Source organism: Quercus suber, unplaced genomic scaffold, assembly GCF_002906115.3.
Source record: "Quercus suber isolate HL8 unplaced genomic scaffold, Cork oak 2.0 scaffold_154, whole genome shotgun sequence".
Classification (NCBI taxonomy): Eukaryota; Viridiplantae; Streptophyta; class Magnoliopsida; order Fagales; family Fagaceae; genus Quercus; species Quercus suber.
Window position 1 is genome coordinate 1,202,048 of NW_027069615.1, and position 21,364 is coordinate 1,223,411.

General features: G+C 36.8%; 6 protein-coding genes across 6 annotated transcripts; 4 read left to right on the top strand and 2 right to left on the bottom strand.

The window, feature by feature from the left end:
• The first annotated feature begins 627 nt into the window (after window positions 1–627).
• LOC112004900 (FT-interacting protein 3) lies at window positions 628–3,549 on the top strand. The gene is made up of 2 exons (XM_024037141.2): window positions 628–707; window positions 1,220–3,549. The coding sequence occupies exon 2, from the start codon at window positions 1,228–1,230 to the stop codon at window positions 3,547–3,549; it is 2,322 nt and encodes a 773-aa protein (XP_023892909.2). The 5' UTR covers window positions 628–707; window positions 1,220–1,227.
• Window positions 3,550–8,773: 5,224 nt separating this feature from the next.
• On the top strand, window positions 8,774–11,553 carry LOC112004852 (large ribosomal subunit protein eL6z). The gene is made up of 4 exons (XM_024037086.2): window positions 8,774–9,139; window positions 10,155–10,261; window positions 10,902–11,083; window positions 11,169–11,553. Exons 1-4 carry the CDS (start codon window positions 8,883–8,885, stop codon window positions 11,322–11,324), a joined length of 702 nt encoding a protein of 233 aa, XP_023892854.1. The 5' UTR covers window positions 8,774–8,882; the 3' UTR covers window positions 11,325–11,553.
• A 515-nt stretch (window positions 11,554–12,068) lies between these two features.
• Window positions 12,069–13,050, bottom strand: LOC136069170 (FT-interacting protein 1-like). The gene has a single exon (XM_065777400.1). The coding sequence runs from the start codon at window positions 13,034–13,036 to the stop codon at window positions 12,251–12,253; it is 786 nt and encodes a 261-aa protein (XP_065633472.1). The 5' UTR covers window positions 13,037–13,050; the 3' UTR covers window positions 12,069–12,250.
• LOC136069155 (large ribosomal subunit protein eL6z-like) lies at window positions 13,038–14,373 on the top strand (the record flags this gene model as incomplete). Its single annotated transcript, XM_065777371.1, has 2 exons — window positions 13,038–13,231; window positions 14,217–14,373. Coding segments are annotated over 2 exons (336 nt in total), but the record flags the coding sequence as incomplete, so codon positions are not given.
• Window positions 14,374–15,505: 1,132 nt separating this feature from the next.
• Window positions 15,506–18,285, top strand: LOC136069172 (large ribosomal subunit protein eL6z-like). The gene is made up of 4 exons (XM_065777402.1): window positions 15,506–15,871; window positions 16,887–16,993; window positions 17,634–17,815; window positions 17,901–18,285. Exons 1-4 carry the CDS (start codon window positions 15,615–15,617, stop codon window positions 18,054–18,056), a joined length of 702 nt encoding a protein of 233 aa, XP_065633474.1. The 5' UTR covers window positions 15,506–15,614; the 3' UTR covers window positions 18,057–18,285.
• A 515-nt stretch (window positions 18,286–18,800) lies between these two features.
• LOC136069171 (multiple C2 domain and transmembrane region protein 2-like) lies at window positions 18,801–21,358 on the bottom strand. The gene has a single exon (XM_065777401.1). The coding sequence runs from the start codon at window positions 21,257–21,259 to the stop codon at window positions 18,983–18,985; it is 2,277 nt and encodes a 758-aa protein (XP_065633473.1). The 5' UTR covers window positions 21,260–21,358; the 3' UTR covers window positions 18,801–18,982.
• Between the last annotated feature and the right edge of the window lie 6 nt (window positions 21,359–21,364).

Here is a 21,364-nt window from a genome sequence, read left to right on the forward strand (position 1 = left end):
AAAGAAAAAGGAAACTCAATTCACCATCAAGCAATAAGATTAAAAAAGAAATTTTGCTAAAGTCTAGTTGTTCTTTTCTTCTAATATTCATATTTTGTTCTCGATAATCAGTGCTAATATTAGAAGAATGATATTAGAAGAAGAGTGTTAATATTCTTATATACTTATTAATGGGAATGATAAATTGATAATAGAGTCGGCTGCAACAGAAAGAATTTGAATCACTTAGCAAAATCAAAATCATTAACACATGAATCTGAATCATTATATCTATTTATTGTTAACTGTTAATTTTTAAACAAAAATCATTAAAAGTATATCACTCCGTAGTTAATTCTTCTTTTTTTGAAAATATTTGGAAATACATATAAATCCTTAGAAATTTTTTTTGGAAAACCAATGGGTTATGGCTTTCATGCAATAAATTACAACCCAAATATTTCCATATTTGAATCATACCAGGTGGACCAATAAAAATTGAGTGCCCCAGATTTCCCTCCCACTGATATCTCTCTCAGAATTTTCTCTCATTAATTCCATTCACAAACATTTCCTTCTTGCCCATTTTCTTTCCATTTTGAACCCACCACCCTCATCACAAAAATCTTCACACCCCTTAAGCCCTACTGCTTTTCATTCTCTCTCTCTCTCTTTGCCAGCTCCTCAAAAGAACTGTCTCTGCTATTTTTCTCTACCCCATTGAACCTGTAAGTTAGTTTGCATTTCTTTTCTTTTTTTTCCTAACGCCTAACATGATTTTTTTTCTTTGCTCCTTGATGTTTCCAACGTTTTTTTTTTTTTTTTAAGAAGAATCTTGCAATATATTTTGTTCATAATAGTATAGAGAAATGAGAATGGTTGTGATAGATTGATGACTATTATGAATGGAGCCACGCTAGAAATGCTTTTGTAACTAGTTTGTGCATGTGTAGATATGTATTTTTAATCCATGAAACTTGTTTCCTTTTTGTTTTTCTAGACATATAATCTGAATATGGTTTTGTTTTTTAAAGTGGGTTTTCTTTTTTCTTAGAATACAATGGAATTATTATAGATACAGTCAGATCATGGTTTTTGACTAATACTATAATTCACACTTCACAGTTTCTATTATATTCCAATATTGATTTACAAACGGCCTTGTTATTAATTTGATTTCTTAATTACAATTCAAATTATACTTTGGTTTCTGAAAATGTTTTGCCTATTGTGTTTACAGTTTGATCAATGGCGAAGCCAAAAGAAGATTTCTCTCTCAAACAAACCAAACCAAACATCAGTGGCTCCAAAAACACGACTGGTCCATTGAGACCCCACGACCTCGTTGAACAAATGCAGTTCATGTTCGTAAAGATTTTGAAAGCAAAGGATTTGGTAGGGCCTGATGGACCTGATACCTGTGATCCTTACGTGGAAATTATACTAGGAAACTGTAAGGGCACCACAAAGATCTTTGAGAAGAAGTCAAGCCCAGAATGGAACCAAGTCTTTGCTTTCAAAAAAGAGCGGATTCAGACAATTACTTTGGAGACTGTTGTCAGAGATAAGCTTAATGAAGTGAGTCATGAAATGATTGGTAAAGTCAAGTTCAATATTGGTGATGTTCCTATGCGTGTTCAGCCAGATAGTCCATTGGCGCCACAGTGGTATAGGTTGGAGGATAAGAATGGTGTGAAGCTTGGAGCAGGAGAGTTAATGTTGTCTGTCTGGATGGGGACTCAGGCAGATGAAGCTTTTTCTGAAGCATGGATTTCGGATGCTGCAGAATCTGCAGGTACAGCGTATACGAGGTCTAAGATATATCATTCACCTAGGCTATGGTATCTTAGAGTTAATGTAATTCAAGGTCAAGATTTGGTATTCAGAGATAAGAATAGGAAGAATCCGGAAATTTTTGTAAGGGGTACACTTGGGAATTTGGTGTTGAGAAGTAGGAGTTCACCAAATAAGAATGAGAATCCTATGTGGAATGAGGATATGATGTTTGTAGCAGCAGAACCATTTGAAGAACCTTTGGTTTTGAGTGTGGAGGATAAGTTGAATCCGAATAAGGAAGAGAGTGTGTGCTTGGGGAAGGTTGTAATTCCTCTACAAAATGTGATGAAGAGGGTGGACAATGCACCTGCAAGTGCTAGGTGGTATAATCTTGAGAGACCTGAAATTGCAGGGGAAAGTAAAGAACAGAAGGAGGTGAATTTTGCAAGCAAGCTTAATGCAAGGATTTCTTTAGATGGTGGTTATCATGTTCTTGATGAGGCTACTAACTATAGTAGTGATCTCAGGTCTACGGTAAAGCTGTTGTGGAGGCCTAATATTGGGCTATTGGAATTGGGGATTTTGAATGCTACCGGTCTGCCAGTGATGAAGGGTAAAGAGAAGCGTACTGATGCCTATTGTGTAGCTAAATATGCGTCAAAATGGGTGCGGACAAGGACTATTCTTGATAGTTTGGCTCCACAGTGGAATGAACAGTTTTCATGGGATGTTTATGATTTGTGTACTGTTTTGACAATTGGGGTGTTTGATAATGGCCACATACAGGCAGGGGATATGGCTGGAAAAGCATTTCATCCAAGGATTGGGAAGGTAAGAATTCGTTTATCCACTCTTGAAAGTAATCGGATTTACACTTACTCTTATCCGCTTGTGGTCTTACAATCTTCTGGGGTGAAGAAGATGGGAGAAATTCAGTTGGCTGTGAGATTTTCTTGTGCATCTTTTTTTGATACGCTGCAAAATTATACTCAACCTTTACTTCCCAAGATGCATTACCTTAATCCTCTATCTGTATATCAGCTTGATAGCTTGAGACACCAAGCTGCTTTTATAACCTCGTTGAGGTTGAGCCGTGCTGAGCCACCTCTAAGGAAAGAAATTGTTGATTACATGTTAGATGTTGGATCAAATATGTGGAGCATACGGAGAGCGAAAGCAAATTATGATAGGATCTTAGATCTTTTGAGTGGTATTTTTGCATTAATCAAATGGTTTGAGCAGATACGCAATTGGAAGAGTCCTGCTGCAACAATGGCCTTTTATTTCCTGTTCTTGGTTGTGGTTTTTGTCCCAAAGCTGACGTTGTCTACAATCTTTTTAGTCCTTTTTCTAGTTGGGGTTTGGCGCTGCATAAAGAGGCCAAGGCATCCTCCTCACTTGGATGCCAAACTATCTCATGTTGATACAACAAATGAAGAAGAACTCGATGAAGAATTCGATCCACTACCATCTAAGAAAACAGGTGAAGTTTTAAAAAGGAGATATGATCGATTAAGAGGCATTGCTGGGAGGATGCAAGTGGTGCTTGGCGACTTGGCAACTCAAGGGGAGAGGGTGCAATCTCTTCTAAGTTGGCGAGATCCAAGAGCTACAATGATCTTTGTGTGTTTCTGCTTGGTAGCTTGCTTTGTGACATATGTCACTCCTTTTCGATATGTTCTCATTCTTTCTATGACTTATGTGCTAAGGCATCCAAGATTTCGTGTTGGCTTTCCTTCAGTGGTCCAGAACTTTCTAAGGAGGTTGCCTGCAAGAACAGATAGCATGCTTTGAGAACTCAAAATGTTAGGTGTTAATGTTTATGCACATGTTTCATTGGTGTAGGTGAAGCTTTTTCGATTTCCTTCTCTGGCGGTGGCTGTTGAGTTTTCTTTTATGATTTGTAATTTTCCCCACCATATACCTATAAAGAGGCTTGAATTTGCAGTTTAAATTTTAAGTTTTAAGCAGTCTTTGTGTAATGCTTTAATCATCTGTATTGATATTATTCTTTTCTTTTTTGGCTAATTTTTCAATAATTATATTCCTATCATAAATGATCACTTTTCTTGCCCCCCCCCCCCCCTCCAAAAAAAACATTTCATACTTCATATAATTGCAGTGCCTCATCAGTTGATTAGCTATGGGTAGAACTTCATATTTCTGCTATCAGGCTTCATTTGAGCTCGTGGCTCAATCTCTGCTATGGTACCTCTAAGCCAGGTGCCATGAGTATTGCCTTCCGGTTAGAGCTTAAGAAGAGACTGCTACAAAGTATGTTCTGTGCATTAAGTACATGCCTAAGTTTTTCACATGATGGTTTAACTATTTTTTTTTTTTATCACTATTATCATTTAACTCTACCTATAAAAAAAAAAAAAAAAAAAAACTATTTGTTTTATATTTCTTATCGCGTGGAGTTTACATTTGTTACATACCCAACTTCTTTACAGGGTATGATAGTATGTCAATCTATGAAGTATGATATTATTTCTATATATGGCTAATTGGCTATAGAAAATGAAGTTAATACAGGCATATAACTTGTGCTATAAGGTTTTTGCTAATTCTGTTTCAACATTAAGAATTAAGATAAACATTATTCTGACACATGGAATTGTTTCATCATAGGACCTTTATTTTCTGCAGCAGATAACAATATGCATTTGATTTAGCAATTTTATAAATCGTGACTGTTTTTCTCAGTTAATTTTATGAAATTGTAACCAAATTAGGTGAATTGATTGTGTGGATAACATATTTAGAAGATTGTATCCCAAGGAACATTAGGAGTAGAATCATTGTCAGAGAGAACCAGGTATTTAAAAAAAAAAAAATTGATTGTTAGGCGAGTAGAATTTTTTTTTTTTTTTTTTTTTTTGGGTCCATTTTCTTCTCTTGAGTTCATGGAACTGTGAGTTTAGTATTTATCCACTTATGACTTATACTGCTGTTTCTTCTCTCATGCACGTTAAAGTCACATGTTAACAATTGGAACATTTTTTTATTCGAAGAGTGGATGAGATGGATTATTTATCAATCAAACACAGTAATTTCATTTTTATGTTCCATTAGTCTTATTCTATTTCTGCCAATATCAGGCTTGAATGCTTAAGGTCATTTCATTTAGCCAGCTGGGTAGTTTTCCCATATGTGCAGTTTTGTGCTGAACACTTACAATTGAATAATTGGTTGCTAATATTGACTTTATGTTATGATTTAGCTTCCAAAATCAACAAACTGGTTTACTATATATCTACTGAGGTACTTATCCTCTTAAGCTATACCTTCTTGAATTCTAATTTGATAATATAACCCCATGTACCGGAAGATTACGCATAAATGTGATTACCAAACTCTTGTATATACTATAAATAACATAATGATTTATGTCTAGGACCTTCCATAAATGACAGACAGAACAACTTGACTCTTAGCAAAAAGTTATAGTGCTAGTACTCTCAGTTCTAGCCCTGTAACAATATGGTTTGATTCATGCCAAAATGTGCATTGTGGTGAACTAACTGCTACTTTATAGTTCAAGCATTCTGTCAATGTTTCTAATTTCTTTTTTTCAAAGGTGACCTTTTGGCTGCTCTATTTTTTCTTTTACCCCATGTTATAAAAAATTCATGTTCTTATGGAAAGTCGGGGGTGAGAAGATTCGAACCTAGATTCGCCCATGAAGTGAATCGGGCAATACCACTGTGCTACATGACTTATGGTGGCTGCATGCAATTTTGGGTTCAATGCATTGTGTACATATATTTTCTGAACATGGTGCTAAATATTGTAAGTGGCAAAGTAATGTGAGATATAATAATGTACAAACTGTTCATTGTTGTTTGGTATCATAGACATAAGAGTCAATATAAGCTACATTTTTTTGTTTGTTTCTGATTATGGAATTGGTTAGAATCTATTAAATGGCCATGAGCGGCAAACCGTTTATTTATCTATGGGGGGCAAAATGACAGCATCTCTATAAATGGGCCAGGCCCAAGCGAAACACCATTTGGGCAGTCAGCTTGACTAATTACTGTAATAGTGAAAACGGCTTACCGTTTATAGGATCTCCCTATTTCGGGAGGAATGTTTCTAATTTCTTTTTTTCAAAGGTGACCTTTTGGCTGCTCTATTTTTTCTTTTACCCCATGTTATAAAAAATTCATGTTCTTATGGAAAGTCGGGGGTGAGAAGATTCGAACCTAGATTCGCCCATGAAGTGAATCGGGCAATACCACTGTGCTACATGACTTATGGTGGCTGCATGCAATTTTGGGTTCAATGCATTGTGTACATATATTTTCTGAAGATGGTGCTAAATATTGTAAGTGGCAAAGTAATGTGAGATATAATAATGTACAAACTGTTCATTGTTGTTTGGTATCATAGACATAAGAGTCAATATAAGCTACATTTTTTTGTTTGTTTCTGATTATGGAATTGGTTAGAATCTATTAAATGGCCATGAGCGGCAAACCGTTTATTTATCTATGGGGGGCAAAATGACAGCATCTCTATAAATGGGCCAGGCCCAAGCGAAACACCATTTGGGCAGTCAGCTTGACTAATTACTGTAATAGTGAAAACGGCTTACCGTTTATAGGATCTCCCTATTTCGGGAGGGTTAAGACCCAAATTTCCCTAGAGAGATATTCAATAAATTTTTCTTTTCACTGTAGTAATTTTTTTTTAAGTACCAAATTGTGGCAACTCTATTTTGAAGTAACCATAATAGTTATTCTAAACGTTGAAAAACTAATACTTTAGTAACTTACATAATAAGATACTCTTAAGTGGATTGAATCATAACATCATCTTAATCTACTTAGAAGAGATGATTATAAACGTTTTTTTTTCCTCTAGGGGTTAGATTGAGTTAGCCATTTGGCAAGTTAGGTAAGAGCCTAATGCCTAACATGGAAGAAGACTCCATAATCTCAATTTCATAGAATAATTATAATACTATATATATGACAATCTAAAAATAAAATATAATTCATATTCTTTGGATTTTTTTTCTTCTAAGAAAGTGATTCATGTTTGATTGTTTTATAAAAACTAGTGTATAATATGTGCATATGCATAGTACAATTAAAAACAATCATAATTACACATATATATGAGTTCAAATTTTACCTTGTTTAAGTCACACACACACACATGATTTTTACTCTCTTTCTTTCTTTTATTTTTTTATTTTAGTTTTTTTTGGATATACACTTGAGATTACTCTTTGTTATTATTATTATTTTTTTTATTATTTTTTATGATTTATTTATATTTGTCTATTCGACTTTTGCATAGCATTAACTCAACTAGAATAAAAAAATAAAATAAAATAAAAACTTAGATAGGACATATAGTTCAAAATTAGACAATAATTAGAATCAAATTTTTTTAAAATATATATTGTGGGGGAGAAGGCCCAACCATACGCAGTGGGCCTAAAGCCCAATGTGAAGGTTATTATAGGTCTGAAGAGGCTAAAATTGTCGAGGGATACTTCGCATGAAAGAAGGATACATGGGGACGAAGAGACTCCGTCCGAAGAGAGCATCAGCGCTTCGAAGAGATCATTATCCTTGGGTGTAAAGATTTTAGGTCATATAAATATCTAGAGTGTTCGAATGAGCTTACTAGTGACTTTGGCAGTCTAGATAAGCTTTGGACACGCTTGGAGATAATAAGAGTGGAGAAATATCTAAAATGAAAAGCTGCCACCACCGTATTAAATGCACTATAGCAACTTTTCTAGCCGCATTTATGTGGAGAAAACCCTTGAACAGTACAACTTCAACTACCGCCATTCACAAAAGCTGAGAGAGATACATGACATGACATACACTCAAGTAGGGAGCTGGATGAAGAACAAGTGGATGATGAGGATGATGGGGGAGGATGCTATATAAAGAAAAATGGCTCCTAAAAAGGGGGGGGGGTTGAACTGTAACAAGAGAGAATTGGAACCTGTATTCAATCTATCATAAGTCTTTTCAGACTTGAGTTTACTTGATCTTTACGTGTACTTTTATGTTGGTTTATATTGGTATGTTGTGATAAACTGTTGTAAGTTCCATAGTTAACCTAGCTCTATCATCCACACTCTACAAATTTATTGTTTTTGGGCTTGGATCACAAATCCTAACCCTACACACACACACACACACACACACACATATATATAGATACTCATATTTCTTAAAAATACTCTCTTTCTCTCTCTTAAAAAGTAGTTTTGCAATCAGTCAACGTAAATAAATTGAATCACATAAACAATTTTACTATCTACCTTTAAAAATGTCTTTTGCCAAAAAAAATTATCATCAAACCAATTATTTTTTCTCTTAGCCTTAAACTTATTCGCAGAGGTTACATTTAAGGTAAATAAGGCTATCAAATAAATCTTATGTTATATTTTTTTTTACTAATAATTAACAAAATATAACAAAAAGCATAAATAACAATAAACGAACAAGAAAATGTATCCAGCCTTGCATACTTGTGGAGTGACCACCGTGCACCCTTAGTGTAGTGGTCACTCTACAATTATAAGTATTTGCAGGGTGCATGGTGGTCACTCCACAATTATAAGTATTTGCAGGGTGCATGGAGTAAGGACTTTGATTCAAGTTTTTAGGAGGGAGTTTCATGTACATATACAATTATATTAAACTAGAATAGAATTTCTATCATTTATAAAAAAATGTATTTTTTTTTAAAAAAAAATTATCATTTAAACCTAAAATTATATCAACCCAACCCTGGTTTTAGCCCCTAATTAATTTATTAATTAAAAAAATTTCTTTACACTCAAAATCATATCATTTTCATTCCCTCAATATATGTGTTAGTTTAAGGGAAAAAAAAAAATCAGGCCCATATACTGAAAACACAAGGACACATTCAGGCCCATTAACCCAAAAAAATCCAGGGTTTTCGGCCCACAAAACTCTATTCATCACAAGGATTCCCTAGGGTTTTTAACACTCCGAACTTTATATAAACAATATTACACACACATATATAAATCTCCTTCAGAACTAGGGTTTTCTCTCAGAGCCTCCTCCATTTCCCAATTCACTCATTCACAGAGAGAGAGAGAGAGTGAAATCTCAATTCCAATGGCACCAAAGCAGAGGACCCCAAAGGTTAGCCGGAACCCAGATCTGGTTCGCGGGGTCGGCAAGTACTCCAGGTCTAAGATGTACCACAAGCGAGGCCTCTGGGCCATCAAGGCCAAAAACGGCGGCGTTTTCCCTCGCCACGACGCTCAGCCCAAGGCTCCTGCTCCGGCTGCCAAGGCACCCAAGTTCTACCCAGCTGACGATGTGAAGAAGCCGCTCGTTAACAAGCGCAAACCCAAGCCCACCAAGCTCAGGTTTTTATTATGGCTGTCTCTGTGTTTTTTTTGGGGTTTTGTGGTTGTTTTGCTTGTTGGGTATCTGGGTTTTTTGGGTAATTGTTTGGGAGCTGAGAAAATGTGGGATTTTATTTTATTTTTTTTAATGTTTAGATGCGTTTGTGAGTTTGTTTTGGTTGTTGGGTAATTGATATTTTTTATGTATGTAAAGGTGTATGTATGTGTTGCGTAATTGTTTGGTAGCTGAGAAAATGTGGGATTTTTATGTTTATATGTGTGTGTATTAATGATTTTGTGTATGTATAGGTGTACGTGTGTGTTTGTGAGTTTGTTTTGGTAGTTGGGTATTTGATTATTTTTATGTTAAAGGAGTATATATATATATATATATATGTATGTTGTGTTTTTAAAATATTTTGTCGGGTAATTGATTAGTTGCTGAGATGGTGTGGGAAAATGTTGGATTTGTATATTTACATGTGTGGATATATATGCATTCGTGATTTCTTGTATGTATAGGTGTTGCTTATAAGATGCTATAAATTGTTGGATTTGTATGTGTTTAACTGCTGGATTAGCTAGTTGGGTTTTCGGTTTTTGGTGAATCTTGTTGTCTTCTGATTTATGAATGATGAATTTGTTTGTACTTATGTTGTGTTGGTGGTTATTGGGGATTCGGTTCTAGTTGAGTTTGGTTGGTTGGAAAACGTGTGGAAATGATGAAATTTTTATCTTTATGGTATGACTAGTCTGTTGAGGATCTATAGCCGACCTTAAAATTTGGGACTGTTGTTGTTTTGGTATGTATTGTTATGCCTGTAAATGTTATGGAAATCTGATAGTTTGTCGTTAATTGAGATTCAAATGTAATAATGTTTTTTGTTCACTGAAGATTGGTGGGATCAATCAGATGAGTTGGATTTTGATTTTTCATTGTTGGTTTCTAATTGACATGTGTAATTATTTTAATGTTTGTCATGTGGTTTTTGATTTTTGGAAAATTCTAATATATGTATTTGTTTTCAATATGTAGGGCTAGTATTACTCCAGGAACTGTGTTGATCATTCTTTCTGGGAGGTTCATGGGAAAGAGAGTTGTTTTCCTGAAGCAGCTCTCATCTGGATTGCTTTTGGTCACTGGTGAGTGCCGGTACCCATCTACCTATGAATTGTAAAGTGTTTTCATATTGTCTCATTATTGTGCTGGTTTGAGGGCATGGTGGAATTTGTGTTTTAGTTCCTAAATCTGTTAGCTACTTGTATGCATTTGTGGCGATTGCTTGTCTATAAGATTATTCCAGACTGTGTTCACCTGATGATGGGTTGACGAGCTTTTCTTGCTCAATAGATTCATCTCGATTGATTCTTAAAAAGAGAGTGAAACTTATAGATTTTTGTTGCTTCTGGATGTCCTAGATGGGAGTCATGGGAATGGGATCCATTTGGTTGTGGGTTCAATATGGATATGGTAATGTTATTGTTAATAAATATTGATTGAAACAGAATAATCATATAGATAGTGAATGTCTAGAACATAGTCTATTTACTTTCTAAAATTTGCCATGTTCAGTTATCATGTGGTTTGTCTTGAGAAAATGGAGATGCAGATGCAACTTTACTCAAATTGTTTTTGGTGTAGTTCACTAAATGAGTTTTGGTTTTGTCTGTCATTAGATTGTAATGCACTCCAATTGCTGAGAAGAATTGGTACTTAGTTGCCTTTGTTAATGTCACTCACTCTTTATGGCTGTTGTGATATCTTCTATGCTTGTCAATGCAGGCCCATTCAAGATTAATGGTGTTCCACTAAGACGTGTCAATCAGTCTTATGTGATTGCTACTTCCACAAAGGTTGACATCTCTGGAGTTAATGTGGAGAAGTTTGATGACAAGTACTTTGCCAAGGAAGTTCAGAAGAAGAAAAAGAAGGGAGAGGGAGAGTTTTTTGAGGCTGAGAACGAGGTTGGTTTGTTAATATTGATGGTGTTTGCATGGTGAATTTCTCCTGTATTTCTGTATTAATTCATTTTTATCTTTCAAAATATAGGAGAAAAATGTACTCCCACAAGAGAAAAAGGAGGAACAGAAGGCTGTGGATACAGCATTGATAAAATCCATCGAGGCAGTTCCAGACTTGAAGACCTACTTGGCTGCAAGGTTTTCTCTTAAGGCGGGCATGAAACCTCATGAGTTGAAATTTTAGATGAAACACTGGAAAGTGTTAGGATCTGCTATTCTCCATTACATGTTTTATTTTGTTTGAACTTGGTCTAAACAGTTGTACTCTTCTAGTGCCATTGGAAATAGACATTGAAATTTTGATGTTGTGTTAGGTGATGCATTGTGCAAGAAATTTTTCATTTTCAAATTTTGGTTATGGGTTTGCAACTCACTACTGATATATATGATATTTGATTTGCTTTTTCTCTTTATATGATTGTGCGAGATTTTACTGGTTTATACGGTGACCAATTTCACAAAAATTGAGGTGATATCACTAGAACATCATCGCAGGGCTGAAGTCTGGTTCGTGACATTGCCAGAATGTCAAATTTCTTGGTGCTTTTGTGGTAGCCAAGTTTACTTAAAATTTTGTAATGTAACCTTTTCTTTTATTTGTAGTTCACTCCAAAGTTTTGCTTGCTCTTCAATGCATGGTTTTTGTCCGAGAATAATCTGAATTCACTCAAACGTGTTATGGAAATGTCGTTGTACTTGAGGCTTCATCTCTATGATACAGTCAGTGGACGCTTGGTGGCTCTAATGGTTCATTGGCTTTAGCTATTTTGGTGTTGGTGGGTCTCATGAATGGAACGTAGCCAACAATAATAGAAAAAAAAAGGCGATATTCAAATTAGTAGGAAATAATTTTATTGAAAACAAAAATTAACAGAGACATAGATAGCTATGCTAGTAAGTATGTCAGATCTTGACTACACTCATGGGAAGGCAAAGATCCATCATAATGAACTCGTTAAAACATGAACACATCCTGTGTGAGTACTTATTGAGGTTATTCCTCATGCTGTTGTATATGTATTTTACAATCATAATCTCTACTGTAATAGCATTGCATACTGGAAAAATAAAATCTAAACAGACCATTTATTTTTAACAAAGTACTTAGTTTTAGAGTAAGCTATCTGTTCGAGCTGGCAATCTCCTGAAGAAATTGCTGGGTACAGAAGGCAGCTTGCTCCGGAACCTAGGGTGCCGCAGGTAATACAAGCCTGCAAGCAGTGCCACTGCTCTGAATGGTGTCACATAAAGCACCACAGCTGCACAAAAGCAGAACAATACGAAAAGGCTTGTTGCTCTTGGGTCTCTCCAGCTTAGTACAGAATGAATTCTTTCCCCTTGTGTTGCAATGTCACCAACAACAGTTTGAATCCTCCCTGCAACAGTTCTAAGTCTGTCATACCTCAGTCGAACTATATCATTTGGCCTTGAGGAAGGAAATGTGTCAAATTCCTCATCAAGTTCATCTGGGTTTACTGCCTCTGCCCATGACACTTTAGTATCCATGTGAGGAGGGTGCCTTGGCCGGAACCTATAGTTCCATAACCCGATGAGGAACATGTAGAGGAAGAGAGTTGGAAGTATCAGCTCTGGGTACCAAATCAATATCAGAAACAGTATATGAACCAGAACTGATGTCATAGGGTTCTTCCAGTTGCAAACATCACTAAACCATCGGCTCATGGAGAACATGCCCGAAAGAAGTGACATAATGCGAAAGAAGTTAGCTTTGCTTCTTCTCATACTCCACATGTGGGAATCTCTATCTAACATGTACTCCACCACTTCTTTTCTGAGAGGTGGTTCAGCTCTACCAAGCCTCACAGCTACAATATTCATTGCTTGGTGTCTTAAATTGTCTACTTGGTTCACTGTGAAAGGATGTAAGTAATGCATTTTTGGAAGCAAGGGATGGCCATACCACAAGCGAGGCCTCTGGGCCATCAAGGCCAAAAACGGCGGCGTTTTCCCTCGCCACGACGCTCAGCCCAAGGCTCCTGCTCCGGCTGCCAAGGCACCCAAGTTCTACCCAGCTGACGATGTGAAGAAGCCGCTCGTTAACAAGCGCAAACCCAAGCCCACCAAGCTCAGGTTTTTATTATGGCTGTCTCTGTTTTTTTTTTTGGGGTTTTGTGGTTGTTTTGCTTGTTGGGTATCTGGGTTTTTTGGGTAATTGTTTGGGAGCTGAGAAAATGTGGGATTTTTTTTTTTTTTTTTTAATGTTTAGATGCGTTTGTGAGTTTGTTTTGGTTGTTGGGTAATTGATATTTTTTATGTATGTAAAGGTATATGTATGTGTTGGGTAATTGTTTGGTAGCTGAGAAAATGTGGGATTTTTATGTTTATATGTGTGTGTATTAATGATTTTGTGTATGTATAGGTGTTTGTGAGTTTGTTTTGGTTGTTGGGTATTTGATTATTTTTATGTTAAAGGAGTATATATATATATATACATATATGTTGGGTTTTTAAAATATTTTGTCGGGTAATTGATTAGTTGCTGAGATGGTGTGGGAAAATGTTGGATTTGTATATTTACATGTGTGGATATATATGCATTCGTGATTTCTTGTATGTATAGGTGTTGCTTATAAGATGCTATAAATTGTTGGATTTGTATGTGTTTAACTGCTGGATTAGCTAGTTGGGTTTTCGGTTTTTGGTGAATCTTGTTGTCTTCTGATTTATGAATGATGAATTTGTTTGTACTTATGTTGTGTTGGTGGTTATTGGGGATTCGTTTCTAGTTGAGTTTGGTTGGTTGGAAAACGTGTGGAAATGATGGAATTTTTATCTTTATGGTATGACTGGTCTGTTGAGGATCTATAGCCGACCTTAAAATTTGGGACTGTTGTTGTTTTGATATGTATTGTTATGCCTGTAAATGTTATGGAAATCTGATAGTTTGTTGTTAATTGAGATTCAAATGTAATAATGTTTTTTGTTCACTGAGGATTGGTGGGATCAATCAGATGAGTTGGATTTTGATTTTTCATTGTTGGTTTCTAATTGACATGTGTAATTATTTTAATGTTTGTCATGTGGTTTTTGATTTTTGGAAAATTCTAATATGTAGGGCTAGTATTACTCCAGGAACTGTGTTGATCATTCTTTCTGGGAGGTTCATGGGAAAGAGAGTTGTTTTCCTGAAGCAGCTCTCATCTGGATTGCTTTTGGTCACTGGTGAGTGCTGGTACCCATCTACCTATGAATTGTAAAGTGTTTTCATATTGTCTCATTATTGTGCTGGTTTGAGCGCATGGTGGAATTTGTGTTTTAGTTCCTAAATCTGTTAGCTACTTGTATGCATTTGTGGTGATTGCTTGTCTATAAGATTATTCCAGACTGTGTTCACCTGATGATGGGTTGACGAGCTTTTCTTGCTCAATAGATTCATCTTGATTGATTCTTAAAAAGAGAGTGAAACTCATAAATTTTTGTTGCTTCTGGATGTCCTAGATGGGAGTCATGGGAATGGGATCATAACGTTGGTTAGAGCGAGCCACTTGAGTACCGATAAGGCCTCTGATGGGACGGACAACCAGAAGAAAAGCGAATAGATGATCAACAGATGGAAGCAGGAGATAGGAAGATGAAAACTATAAAAGAAGAGTGAGTAACCCCAAAGGAGGGGAGGGCCAGAAAAAGGCTTCCTCGGCCTGTGGCCGAGGAACATTCTCCCATTTGTAAGAAAACACTTAGCCATTTTTTAGATAAGTTTGGCCATGGTGATCAACGGCCAGCACCTAAGCCTTTCAGCCCACTCTCTATAAATGTATTGTTTGGGCTTGTTAGGCTGAGAACCTAACGTTCAATTCAAATTGAGTCCTTACAATAACAAAAAGCATAAATAACAATAAACGAACAAGAAAATGTATCCAGCCTTGCATACTTGTGGAGTGACCACCTTGCACCCTTAGTGTAATGGTCACTCTACAATTATAAGTATTTGCAGGGTGCATGGAGTAAAGACTTTTATTCAAGTTTTTAGGAAGGAGTTTCATGTATATATACAATTATATTAAACTAGAGTAGAATTTCTATCATTTATAAAAAAATGTAAATTTTTTTTAAAAACAATTATCATTTAAACCTAAAATTATATCAACCCAACCCTGGTTTTAGCCCCTAATTAATTTATTAATTAAAAAATTTTCTTTACACTCAAAATCATATCATTTTCATTCCCTCAATATATGTGTTAGTTTAAGGGAAAAAAAAAATCAGGCCCATATACTGAAAACACAAGGACACATTCAGGCCTATTAACCCAAAAAAATCCAGGGTTTTCGGCCCACAAAACTCTATTCATCACAAGGATTCCCTAGGGTTTTTAACACTCCGAACTTTATATAAACAATATTACACACACATATATAAATCTCCTTCAGAACTAGGGTTTTCTCTCAGAGCCTCCTCCATTTCCCAATTCACTCATTCACAGAGAGAGAGAGAGAGTGAAATCTCAATTCCAATGGCACCAAAGCAGAGGACCCCAAAGGTTAGCCGGAACCCAGATCTGGTTCGCGGGGTCGGCAAGTACTCCAGGTCTAAGATGTACCACAAGCGAGGCCTCTGGGCCATCAAGGCCAAAAACGGCGGCGTTTTCCCTCGCCACGACGCTCAGCCCAAGGCTCCTGCTCCGGCTGCCAAGGCACCCAAGTTCTACCCAGCTGACGATGTGAAGAAGCCGCTCGTTAACAAGCGCAAACCCAAGCCCACCAAGCTCAGGTTTTTATTATGGCTGTCTCTGTGTTTTTTTTGGGGTTTTGTGGTTGTTTTGCTTGTTGGGTATCTGGGTTTTTTGGGTAATTGTTTGGGAGCTGAGAAAATGTGGGATTTTATTTTATTTTTTTTAATGTTTAGATGCGTTTGTGAGTTTGTTTTGGTTGTTGGGTAATTGATATTTTTTATGTATGTAAAGGTGTATGTATGTGTTGCGTAATTGTTTGGTAGCTGAGAAAATGTGGGATTTTTATGTTTATATGTGTGTGTATTAATGATTTTGTGTATGTATAGGTGTACGTGTGTGTTTGTGAGTTTGTTTTGGTAGTTGGGTATTTGATTATTTTTATGTTAAAGGAGTATATATATATATATATATATGTATGTTGTGTTTTTAAAATATTTTGTCGGGTAATTGATTAGTTGCTGAGATGGTGTGGGAAAATGTTGGATTTGTATATTTACATGTGTGGATATATATGCATTCGTGATTTCTTGTATGTATAGGTGTTGCTTATAAGATGCTATAAATTGTTGGATTTGTATGTGTTTAACTGCTGGATTAGCTAGTTGGGTTTTCGGTTTTTGGTGAATCTTGTTGTCTTCTGATTTATGAATGATGAATTTGTTTGTACTTATGTTGTGTTGGTGGTTATTGGGGATTCGGTTCTAGTTGAGTTTGGTTGGTTGGAAAACGTGTGGAAATGATGAAATTTTTATCTTTATGGTATGACTAGTCTGTTGAGGATCTATAGCCGACCTTAAAATTTGGGACTGTTGTTGTTTTGGTATGTATTGTTATGCCTGTAAATGTTATGGAAATCTGATAGTTTGTCGTTAATTGAGATTCAAATGTAATAATGTTTTTTGTTCACTGAAGATTGGTGGGATCAATCAGATGAGTTGGATTTTGATTTTTCATTGTTGGTTTCTAATTGACATGTGTAATTATTTTAATGTTTGTCATGTGGTTTTTGATTTTTGGAAAATTCTAATATATGTATTTGTTTTCAATATGTAGGGCTAGTATTACTCCAGGAACTGTGTTGATCATTCTTTCTGGGAGGTTCATGGGAAAGAGAGTTGTTTTCCTGAAGCAGCTCTCATCTGGATTGCTTTTGGTCACTGGTGAGTGCCGGTACCCATCTACCTATGAATTGTAAAGTGTTTTCATATTGTCTCATTATTGTGCTGGTTTGAGGGCATGGTGGAATTTGTGTTTTAGTTCCTAAATCTGTTAGCTACTTGTATGCATTTGTGGCGATTGCTTGTCTATAAGATTATTCCAGACTGTGTTCACCTGATGATGGGTTGACGAGCTTTTCTTGCTCAATAGATTCATCTCGATTGATTCTTAAAAAGAGAGTGAAACTTATAGATTTTTGTTGCTTCTGGATGTCCTAGATGGGAGTCATGGGAATGGGATCCATTTGGTTGTGGGTTCAATATGGATATGGTAATGTTATTGTTAATAAATATTGATTGAAACAGAATAATCATATAGATAGTGAATGTCTAGAACATAGTCTATTTACTTTCTAAAATTTGCCATGTTCAGTTATCATGTGGTTTGTCTTGAGAAAATGGAGATGCAGATGCAACTTTACTCAAATTGTTTTTGGTGTAGTTCACTAAATGAGTTTTGGTTTTGTCTGTCATTAGATTGTAATGCACTCCAATTGCTGAGAAGAATTGGTACTTAGTTGCCTTTGTTAATGTCACTCACTCTTTATGGCTGTTGTGATATCTTCTATGCTTGTCAATGCAGGCCCATTCAAGATTAATGGTGTTCCACTAAGACGTGTCAATCAGTCTTATGTGATTGCTACTTCCACAAAGGTTGACATCTCTGGAGTTAATGTGGAGAAGTTTGATGACAAGTACTTTGCCAAGGAAGTTCAGAAGAAGAAAAAGAAGGGAGAGGGAGAGTTTTTTGAGGCTGAGAACGAGGTTGGTTTGTTAATATTGATGGTGTTTGCATGGTGAATTTCTCCTGTATTTCTGTATTAATTCATTTTTATCTTTCAAAATATAGGAGAAAAATGTACTCCCACAAGAGAAAAAGGAGGAACAGAAGGCTGTGGATACAGCATTGATAAAATCCATCGAGGCAGTTCCAGACTTGAAGACCTACTTGGCTGCAAGGTTTTCTCTTAAGGCGGGCATGAAACCTCATGAGTTGAAATTTTAGATGAAACACTGGAAAGTGTTAGGATCTGCTATTCTCCATTACATGTTTTATTTTGTTTGAACTTGGTCTAAACAGTTGTACTCTTCTAGTGCCATTGGAAATAGACATTGAAATTTTGATGTTGTGTTAGGTGATGCATTGTGCAAGAAATTTTTCATTTTCAAATTTTGGTTATGGGTTTGCAACTCACTACTGATATATATGATATTTGATTTGCTTTTTCTCTTTATATGATTGTGCGAGATTTTACTGGTTTATACGGTGACCAATTTCACAAAAATTGAGGTGATATCACTAGAACATCATCGCAGGGCTGAAGTCTGGTTCGTGACATTGCCAGAATGTCAAATTTCTTGGTGCTTTTGTGGTAGCCAAGTTTACTTAAAATTTTGTAATGTAACCTTTTCTTTTATTTGTAGTTCACTCCAAAGTTTTGCTTGCTCTTCAATGCATGGTTTTTGTCCGAGAATAATCTGAATTCACTCAAACGTGTTATGGAAATGTCGTTGTACTTGAGGCTTCATCTCTATGATACAGTCAGTGGACGCTTGGTGGCTCTAATGGTTCATTGGCTTTAGCTATTTTGGTGTTGGTGGGTCTCATGAATGGAACGTAGCCAACAATAATAGAAAAAAAAAGGCGATATTCAAATTAGTAGGAAATAATTTTATTGAAAACAAAAATTAACAGAGACATAGATAGCTATGCTAGTAAGTATGTCAGATCTTGACTACACTCATGGGAAGGCAAAGATCCATCATAATGAACTCGTTAAAACATGAACACATCCTGTGTGAGTACTTATTGAGGTTATTCCTCATGCTGTTGTATATGTATTTTACAATCATAATCTCTACTGTAATAGCATTGCATACTGGAAAAATAAAATCTAAACAGACCATTTATTTTTAACAAAGTACTTAGTTTTAGAGTAAGCTATCTGTTCGAGCTGGCAATCTCCTGAAGAAATTGCTGGGTACAGAAGGCAGCTTGCTCCGGAACCTAGGGTGCCGCAGGTAATACAAGCCTGCAAGCAGTGCCACTGCTCTGAATGGTGTCACATAAAGCACCACAGCTGCACAAAAGCAGAACAATACGAAAAGGCTTGTTGCTCTTGGGTCTCTCCAGCTTAGTACAGAATGAATTCTTTCCCCTTGTGTTGCAATGTCACCAACAACAGTTTGAATCCTCCCTGCAACAGTTCTAAGTCTGTCATACCTCAGTCGAACTATATCATTTGGCCTTGAGGAAGGAAATGTGTCAAATTCCTCATCAAGTTCATCTGGGTTTACTGCCTCTGCCCATGACACTTTAGTATCCATGTGAGGAGGGTGCCTTGGCCGGAACCTATAGTTCCATAACCCGATGAGGAACATGTAGAGGAAGAGAGTTGGAAGTATCAGCTCTGGGTACCAAATCAATATCAGAAACAGTATATGAACCAGAACTGATGTCATAGGGTTCTTCCAGTTGCAAACATCACTAAACCATCGGCTCATGGAGAACATGCCCGAAAGAAGTGACATAATGCGAAAGAAGTTAGCTTTGCTTCTTCTCATACTCCACATGTGGGAATCTCTATCTAACATGTACTCCACCACTTCTTTTCTGAGAGGTGGTTCAGCTCTACCAAGCCTCACAGCTACAATATTCATTGCTTGGTGTCTTAAATTGTCTACTTGGTTCACTGTGAAAGGATGTAAGTAATGCATTTTTGGAAGCAAGGGATGGCCATAAATATATACCATATGAGCTAGAGAGAGGGTAGTGAAACGAACTGATAGTTGGAGCTCTCCCATTTTCTTTACCCCATTTGGTTGTAGAACAAGAAGTGGGTAAGAATGTGAATATATTCTATGAGCTTCTAGTGTTGATAGCCGAATACGTACCTTTCCAATCCGTGAATCCCGCACTGCATTGCCACCATTTGGTTTCTCACCTCCACCCAAGTGGCAGTTGTCAAACACACCCAATGTGATCACTGTGCAGGGGTCATACACTTCCCATGTGTATTGCTCATTCCATTTTGGATTGAAGGTGTCGAGGATTGTTCTGGTTCGAACCCATTTTTGGCCGTACTTAGCTACACAGTAAGCATCAGTACTCCCTCTGCCATCCTTCATCTTCATTGGGAGAAGCCCTTGTGCACTCAAAATTCCTACTTCCAATATCCCAACGGGCTGTTTCCACAATTGCCTTGATGTTGGCCTTTGATCACTTATGTAGAGAGTTGATTCATCAAGTACATGGTATCCTCCTTCAAGACAAACTCTTAGGTGAATTCTGCTTGAAAACTTGAGCTCTTTCCTCCTGTCAGCATCCAAGATTCCGAAACCATATTTCTCAAGATTGAACCATCGTGAGTGAACTGGCCTGTGGTCCAGGCGCCTCTCAAATATGTCCAGTGGTAGGCTAATGCTCCCCAACAATTCGTCTTTCGAATAGTGCACATGATCCTCAACAGTAATGATCAGCTGATCCTCAAAAGGTTCAGCTGCCACAAAAATTAAATCTTCATTCCAAAGTGGATTAGTAGTGCGAGTTTCACTTACATTGGTTTTGAGCACTTGACTACCAACCTGAGCTTTGACAAAAACATCTGGGAGCCTGTTTCTGTCATTAGGCAGCACATCCTGAGCTTCAATCACATTCACCCTCAGGTACCACAGTTTGGGGGATACATAAACCTTTGAACGGGTGTTAAAAACACCCTCTCCATAAGCAGCAGCAGCATCAGAATGCCATGCCTCTGAGAAGGCTTCATCAGCTTGTGTTCCCATCCAAACTGCAACCATGATCTCACCCCTTACCTTTCCGTGTCCACGCCGGTCCTCCAATCTGTACCACTGAGGAGCCAGTGGACTGTCAGGGGGAACTCTGGTTGGAATCTCATGCAAATCAAAAACTACCCTTCCAAGATAATCATCCCTTCCCACCATTTCCCTATCCTTCACAAAAACTTCTAGTACTGAGGACTGAACGCGTTCTTTTGAGAAAGCAAAGACTTGATTCCACTCTGGATTCAGTCTATTCTCAAAATGCCTTGTTTTTCCTTTATAATTCCCCAGCTTGACTTCCACATAAGGATCACAGCTACCAGTGATGACACTGGGAGGAAGATCTTTTGCTTTCACAACTCGAACATATAGATAAAACATCTGCTCAACAAGGTCATAAGTACTCGTATGTCTCTCACCATTCATCCATCCTCTTCCACCAAATGCTCCACTATTTGGCCACCGCTCACCAAGTTGTGGATTGGTGTCCTTCAAATTGTAGTCGTCTTGGTGGCTTGCCTGGGCCTGGTG

Coding starts and splice junctions, on each gene's coding strand:
- LOC136069170 (XM_065777400.1), bottom strand. CDS start 13,036: ATGCATTACTTACATCCTTTCACAGTGAACCAAGTAGACAATTTAAGA.
- LOC136069172 (XM_065777402.1), top strand. CDS start 15,615: ATGGCACCAAAGCAGAGGACCCCAAAGGTTAGCCGGAACCCAGATCTG. Junction 15,872..16,886: donor CCCAAGCCCACCAAGCTCAG/GTTTTTATTATG, acceptor TTCAATATGTAG/GGCTAGTATTACTCCAGGAA. Junction 16,994..17,633: donor TGGATTGCTTTTGGTCACTG/GTGAGTGCCGGT, acceptor TTGTCAATGCAG/GCCCATTCAAGATTAATGGT.
- LOC112004852 (XM_024037086.2), top strand. CDS start 8,883: ATGGCACCAAAGCAGAGGACCCCAAAGGTTAGCCGGAACCCAGATCTG. Junction 10,262..10,901: donor TGGATTGCTTTTGGTCACTG/GTGAGTGCCGGT, acceptor TTGTCAATGCAG/GCCCATTCAAGATTAATGGT. Junction 11,084..11,168: donor TTTTTGAGGCTGAGAACGAG/GTTGGTTTGTTA, acceptor TTCAAAATATAG/GAGAAAAATGTACTCCCACA.
- LOC112004900 (XM_024037141.2), top strand. CDS start 1,228: ATGGCGAAGCCAAAAGAAGATTTCTCTCTCAAACAAACCAAACCAAAC.
- LOC136069171 (XM_065777401.1), bottom strand. CDS start 21,259: ATGAATGGTGAGAGACATACGAGTACTTATGACCTTGTTGAGCAGATG.